The sequence below is a fragment of the Lonchura striata genome, chromosome 2 (genome assembly GCF_046129695.1).
Source record: "Lonchura striata isolate bLonStr1 chromosome 2, bLonStr1.mat, whole genome shotgun sequence".
Taxonomy (NCBI): domain Eukaryota; kingdom Metazoa; phylum Chordata; class Aves; order Passeriformes; family Estrildidae; genus Lonchura; species Lonchura striata.
In genome coordinates this window covers 31,238,172-31,245,715 of record NC_134604.1, presented here as the reverse complement: position 1 = coordinate 31,245,715, position 7,544 = coordinate 31,238,172, and the positions used below count along the sequence as shown (strand labels likewise).

At 43.0% G+C, this 7,544-nt stretch overlaps 1 protein-coding gene across 1 annotated transcript; it reads right to left on the bottom strand.

Annotated features, from left to right (window-relative positions):
* Positions 1–136: 136 nt before the first annotated feature.
* On the bottom strand, positions 137–6,196 carry C3AR1 (complement C3a receptor 1). Its single transcript, XM_021533898.3, has 2 exons — positions 6,111–6,196; positions 137–1,662 (listed from the first exon to the last, which is right to left on the bottom strand). The coding sequence occupies exon 2, from the start codon at positions 1,653–1,655 to the stop codon at positions 549–551; it is 1,107 nt and encodes a 368-aa protein (XP_021389573.1). The 5' UTR covers positions 1,656–1,662; positions 6,111–6,196; the 3' UTR covers positions 137–548.
* Positions 6,197–7,544: the final 1,348 nt, after the last annotated feature.

The window sequence follows — 7,544 nt, the reverse complement described above, 5'->3', positions numbered from 1 at the left end:
TGCTGTTCTAGTACATGGCTGTAAGGAAATATAGCAGTACCCTCTAGGGAATCTCCAGATACTCCTACACACACCTCAGAGCCCTGGTAGAGTCAGAGGAAAACTGTGATGACCTTCTGAGGACCAATATCCAGGATAGTTTAAACTGCACTTTTATCAGAGACAGGAGATGTAGAACACAGACATATGCAAATAAAATAACATTCTTATATCTCAGTTGAGAGGTTCAACTTCATGATTCCCACCACAAGTCTGTAGCCATCCCCACTTTCTTAAAATAGTCTGTGTAGGTTGAAATACTGTGTCTTCTGCTTCACCAGTCATCCCTCAGATTATTACTCTGTAACAATTGCTCTGTGCTTCCAACTTCCCATGTCTCTAATGTAGGATATAAAGAGGGTTATCTGTTATGAGCTGAATGCTTGCAGTGTCCTGGGTTGGAGCAGCAGATTAATCAAACATATTGGATTAAAAACACCTGCTAAAGCAGAGAATAATTGATTTGCAGTGCTATAGCTTGTTCTTTCTACAGTCATGATAGTCCTGCATTACAAGGTGCTGCTCAGGTTCTTGTCTGCTGAAGTCTGGCTTCTGTGAAAGGCTAAAGATGTGAGTTCCTCACTAAAGGCACCTTCCAAGATTCTTTGCAATGACTGCCGTACCTTTGCCCTGAAGTCCCGTCCCACAAAAACATAAAGCAAGGGGTTGATGCAGCTGTTGGCATAGGCAAGTGCTGTAGAGAGGTGATCCCACAGAATCAGTGACTCCATCAGTCTTGTTCGAAGACTAGGTACAAGGGAGAGCATCCCAACTACATGGTACGGAGCCCAGCAGATGAAGAATGCAGCTACCACAAACACAGTCGTTCGCAGGATCCTGTTATGTGAGTTGTGAAACTGATTTGCATGTGTTCTGAAAACAATGAGGGCGTAGCAAACTGCCATTATGCCAAAGGGGAGCACAAAGCCAAAGACAGCCCTAGTGATGTTTATTACCACTGAGGCAAGGGGTACAGAATCATTACCTTCATTGGTATCTCCCCACAAGTCACTATGATTGTAGATTGAGTATTCTTCCAATAACTCATTTATAGATACATTTACAGGATCATCTATGTAATCATCAACTCCAGAATTGTACCCACACTCCGTTTTGCCCTCATAAGTGGTTGTCTCACGGTAGTAGAAGACAGGGCAGCAGAAAATGAAGGCCAGCATCCAAATGCCACTGCATATTAGTGATATAAATTTCACTGTTCGGTGGTTCTGACACCAGACAGGTTTCATCACCAGAAGGCACCGATCAATGCTGATGGCCACAAGTAGGAAGACACTAGCAAACATGGTGAAGATTATGACTGATGGAATGACTTTGCAGAGGAACCAGCCATAGGGCCAGTGTTCATGAAGGGCCAGGTGAACAATGAAAAATGGCAAGGACAAGCAGCACATGACATCAGCCACAGCAAGGTTTAGGAACCAGACAGTGTTCACAGACCTTTTCATTTTCACACCAGCTACCCAGATCACCAACCCATTGCCTGGGATACCTATGATGAAAATTATGGTGAAGATTGCAATGCAGACAATTGATTCTGATGCATAATATACAGCAGCCTGTTCTTCTGAAGTGCTGTTGTCCAGAACTTGAGCCATTCTGCAGCTGTAAAACAGAAAGCAAATTAGTAGCAATTCACATCCTTGGTTCTCGTTAGCCACGCAAGCACAGGGTGGGGCTTTCCTCTGGCGTGCAGTGGGTGATAAAAATAAGGCTCTAGAGAGTGCGGCGAGCAGGAGCGGGGAAATGAGGACGTGACACGGCAGGGCAAGCAGGCAGGGGTGCAGGTTTGCTCCTGCTAGTGGGGTTTTTCGTTTGTTGTTTGTTCTGTTTTGGTTGGTTGGTTTGGTTTTTGTGGAGTGTTTGAGTCTTACCAGTGGCTGCAGGGGCCATTGCAGAAGAAGCCTGCCTGCGGTGTGAACAGGTGAACAATCTCCTTTCACTTGTGGCCGAGCTTAGGGTGGAAGTAGAAAGGCTAAGGAGTATTAGGGAAAGTGAAAGTGAAATAGATTGGTGGAGTTCTGCCCTTCCAGCCTTCACGAAGGTCCACCGGGAGCCAGAAGACTCCTATGCCTCCCACTGTCAGACAATAGGAGGATGAAGGGGAGTGGAAATGGGTCCCTACTCAGAGAGATAATAATAAAGATTCCTCCCGACTCCCATCCCCTAGCCAGGTGCCACTTCAGGATAGATGTGAGGCCCTGGCTCTAGAAGGTCAGCCAGAGGACATAAAAGAAAATTATCTGCCTAGTGAGCCTCCTAATTATGCTTCATCTGTCAGAGGGATCACCACCTCTAACATTAAAAAGAAAAAAAAGGTAGTCGTAGTGGGTGACTCCCTTCTGAGGGGAACAGAGAGCCCCATATGCCAACCAGACCCATCCCACAAAGAGATCTGCTGCCTCCATGGGGCCTGGGTATGGGATATCACTGTGAGACTCCCAGCTGATTTGACCCTCTCATTATTACCCACTGCTGGAAATGGTATAACACTCCAAGCTGGCAGTGGTGAGATTAAAAAGAGGAGTGTTAGGACAATTAAAAGGGGCTTCAGGGTACAGGGTCAAGTGGGTCATAGGGCAGGAGAACAGGTCCCTTTGGTGGCGGAGAAAAATTATGAAAAGGAGAGCCCACATTATCAATAAGTGGTTTAAGGGTTGGTACCATCAGCAGAACTTTTGAGTTCCTTGATCATAGGGCATCTTTTTTGGCACCTGGCCTGCTGGAATGGGATGGGCTCTGATAAGGCAGAAGGATTTTAGCCCATCAACTGGCAGACCTCATTGAGAGGGCTTTATACTAGGTCTGAAGGGGGAAGGGAATACAGCTGGGCTGTCTGGAAGCAGGCCCAAGGGTGGTAAGCCTGAGATAGAGGTGAAATCAGTAGCCCAGCTGAGGTGCATGTATACCAATGCACACAGCATGGGTAACAAACAAGAGCTGGAGGCCATGGTGCAACAGCAAAGTTATGATGTAATTGCTATCACAGAAACATGGTGGGATGACTCACATGGCTGGAGCACTGCACTGCATGGCTACAAGCTCTTCAGAGTGATAGGAAAAGAGGTGGAGGGATGGCCCTTTATATTAGGGAGGATTTTGATGCTGTGGGTATTGAAACTAATGACCACAAAGTTGAATGCCTGCGGGTAAGAATTAGGGGGAAGGCCAACAATTGTGCTGGGGGTCTGTTATCATCCTCCCAGTCAGGAAGAAGAAGTTGACAGCTTATTCTATAAGTGGCTGGAGAATGTTTCAGGATCACCAGCCCTTGTTCTTGTAAGTGACTTCAACCTACCAGACATCTGCTGGAAGCTTAATACAGCAAAAAAGAGGCAGTCTAGGAAGTTCGTAGAGTGTGTGGAGGACAACTTTTTGTCACAGCTGATGAGTGAGCCCACCAGGGGAGGGACTATGTTAGACCTGCTGTTTGCAAATAGAGATGGGCTGGTGGGAGATGTGGTGGTTGGAGGCCGCCTGGGGCAGAGTGATCATGAAATTAGAGAGTTCTCAATATTTGGTGAAATGAGGAGGAACATCAATAAGACTCTTACACTGGACTTCTGGAGGGCAGACTTTGGTCTATTTAGGAGACTTATTAAGAGAGTTCCTTGAGAAGCAGCCCTTAAAAACAAAGGAGTCCAGCAAAGTACTGCAAAACAGAGATCTTGAGGGCACAAGAACAGACATCTTTTTGTCCCTGTGTGGCGAAAGATGAGTCAATTAGGCAAATGTACAGCCCGGATGGGCAACGAGGTTTTAAAGGAACTTAGGAATAAAAAGGAAGGTCATTCTTCCCCTGTACTTAGCACTAGTGAGGCTACACCTTAAGTGCTGTGTCCAGTTCTGGCCCCTCAGTTTGGGAAGGATGTTGAGACTCTTGAGCATGTCCAGAGGAAAGCAATGAGTCTGGTGAGGGGCCTGGAACACAAGTCCTACAAGGAACAACTGGGGGAGCTGGGGCTGTTTAGCCTGGAGAAAAGGAGACTCAGGGGTGACCTTATCACTCTCTACAACTGCCTGAAAGGTGGTTGTATTCAGGTGGAGGTCGCTCTCTTTCTCCAGGCAGCAACTGACAGAACAAGAGGACACAGGCTTAAGCTGCACCAAGGGAAACATAGGCTGGATATTAGGAATAGGTTTTTTAAAGAAAGAGTGAAAAAGTACTAGAATGGTCTACCCAGGGAGGTGGTGAAGTCACCACCCATGGATGTGTTCAAAAAAAGACTGGATTTAGCACTCGGTGCCATGGTTTAGTTGACGTGTTAGGGCATGGGTTGGACTCAGTCTTGAAGGTCTCTTCCAACCTAGTAATTCTGTGATCCTCTTCCCCAAATTCTTCTCTTAACCTTTGCTGAAGCATCTCTGAGTCAGGTGACAGTACAGAGCTGTCAGGATACAAAGGCATTGGCCTACACAAAATTGTTACTAGTGTACCTGTTGTACATCTTCATCATTTTCATAGTGGCTAAACCTGTATGTAAGCTTGCTGTTCAAACAGTGGGCTCTATGCAGTTATGTTCTCCTATCTGTGTCATCCCTTTGATTTCCATCTGGTTCTTCTTAGTCTCTAAAGTGAAGGTCTATTCACATGGCCATGATGTGCCCAGGTGTGTTTCCTGGTTGACTTCCTGCTTCAGAAAGGCAAACCAGCATTTTTAGTTCCTCTTTCCTTTAAAATTAGCAATTTCTTCTGGCATAACATTTAAGTTAAGAAAGCAATGCCTGTCTTTCTGAAATCACCCTGCTTCACTTTCTGAACATTACAAATAGAACAGAGAGGACATAACTTCTGTTGGCTAAGTGATATTTTAGGGAAGTGCCAGTGACCACTTCCTTTTCTTATACATGTGTTCTGAGCTCTCTGGTAGTTCCTTGGAAAGCTTATCTTGACCAGGAAAAAGACAATCTTAACGGTTTAAGATTCTATGAAAGATAAGAAATTAATGTTTAAGAAGAACAGACAGATATTTACTTGTAGAAATAAACATGAAAATACAGAGTAATGTTAGATATGAGGTGTCTTACTGCAAGACAATGAAGCTGACCTACAGCATACTTAAGTGATATTTTAAAACTATGACCACACAGAGGAAGAATGTTAATTGCTCAGTTATTCTTGGACTTAGTAAATTTAGAAAGGAAAAGAAAACCAGCAAAGCTAAGATAGAATTGAGAAAAAAAAACCCTGATTTTTATTCTTTAGGCATTAATAGAATTGTCTTAAAAATTCTTTTTAACTAAACCCTTGCTGAATTGATGACGGCAGTTGTATTACTGAAAGGTCCCAAAAAATGTTACCAAAATGCAAGGAAACTGAATAGGGAAGAGGTGAATACAGCCTGCAGAAGCAACTGAGAAGACATAAATAAGACAACTGACCCATTTTTAAGCTCTGTTATGCCCGTACTTAAATACCAGTCAGAGATTGTTGTATGCAGGACTAAATATAAATATTATTTTAAAAAATTCAAATAATCAATCTCACTCTTCAATAACATGCAGTCCGAAAGTGGAGTGATGCATAAGTGTGCATCACTGCTTCACTAAGAATAAAATGAGATAAACAAATGTAACAAACATCATAATTTATCAGGTTTTGGTAATGTCTGCCAAGAGACTTGTGAGTGAGGGTGACCTGCAAGGAAAGCTATGACAGACGTTACTGGAAAGCTTAATTGAAAGCTGGAGGCTTAATTTAAAATTCTCCCAAGTTTGTTCCATTTCCTGTGGTCTTGCTGATCTATGTAGAAGCAATTTTCAGAAGGACAACTGGCGAACAGTGCTGCAAGAGTTGAACCCTGCTGCCTCCCCATATAACTACAAAAAATGGTATGAAGAGGACAGGGAAACAAGAAATGCTGTAAAATAGTAATGTAAGTCCTACTCCAAAGTAAACTGCCCACACTATATTTTCCAGAGTGCTAAAAGGGCTGCAATATGGTTTGAAAATGAAAGGGACAACTGGAGGAAGGAGAGGGGTTTTCAGGAGTAAAGAATAATAAATGGCAAGTAGATGAGGAAAGCAAAATTCTCCAGTTTATGATACCTACCTGAGCGAAGCAGTGATTTCAGTGTGTTGGAGCAACTACCATCAATTCTGTCTCTGGAGTGACTGCGAAAACCCTCACATGACATTTTAGGAACTGCATTTTTTTTTCCTGTATGCATCCTGTGTTTGCCAAGTGTGTTCTTTCACCCTAATAAAATTACTCATTTCAATGTAATTTCAAGATTTAGATATGATCAGCTCATAAAATAAAAAGTCAAATCACAGGAATTTTCTCAAAACTCAAAATAAAATAGTTCTTGAAATAAAATATTAATAGAGTTATAATCACAGACATATACTTTACTATATTCTATAAGACAACTGAATGCCATCTTGCCTGTTGACACAGTGTGACCTTTGCTGGAAGTAATTCCTAAGTCCAAACCCTGTCATGTCATAGCCACTTCTATGTCTTACCAGGTGAGCACATTCACCTAGCTAATCTAATTTCTAGGGTTCTTACCAATCCAGATCAGCTTCTGTCCCAGCTTGAGACAGTTTGCTTCATCAAATACAGAACACTGTACTCACCAAACCGTTCTGCTTTTTACTTTTCAGGGTTTTAAAATTCTTGCTTTTAAAAAAGAAATTGACTGACAAAAAGTTAGAAGTGGTTAACTGAAATGGGCGATTTGCACAAAATGTGGCAAGACAATAAAAATGGAAGATTTCCAGGGCAAGGCATTTCTAATGTTTAACAAGGGGGTTCCCTCTTGCCCTTCACAATTTGGGAAATCAAGACTGCTAGCAGAAATGACAGAGCCCAGACATACAAGAATCAGCCTCAGTATTTTTGTTTTGGTCTGGAAAATGAACTGTGACAGAGCAGACTTCTTCTCTTGAGCGTGTCTGTTAAAGACACAGATGCTGCCTCCAACACAAAACCAGAAAAAGGAAGACAGACCAGGGCTGAGCTGTACCCACAAAGATAGACAGGCTGTCAGCAGCCTGCCAGGAAAATTCCTGTAGCTTCATCTTCTTCACAGCTGCTATCCTGCTAGGGGGACTCCTCGAGCCCAGACAGGCAGTGCTGATAGAAGCATAGCCTGGTCATCACCATGGGACCTGCTAGTCAAGCCCTGCTTTGCAGGAGGGTCCTTAACCAGTTCTATCATCCAAGTTAAATGTTCTATTTCAAGATTTCAACCTCTCTGCTGAATCCTTAAAAAGAAACAAACAAACAAACAAAAAGGTAAATAATATAAATAAAAATTTAAACTTCATTGGTTATTGGCAGTGCTTTGTATATTTTTGATCCAGAGATGCTTGTTTGAACCAAGCTGAAGAATGTTATGTTCTCTACTGCTTAAGTCTCAATGGAATTGAATGGGAGATACATTCCTGGTGTTCTGGTGGTGCTTGTGAGTCTTTGCTCACATGCCTTATAATAGTTGGCCCTTTGCCACTCCCTCATCCGAGATGCTCTCCTTCTAGG

What these genes read in the sequence shown, in the direction of transcription:
- C3AR1 (XM_021533898.3), bottom strand. Translation starts at nt 1,655, where the DNA reads ATGGCTCAAGTTCTGGACAACAGCACTTCAGAAGAACAGGCTGCTGTA.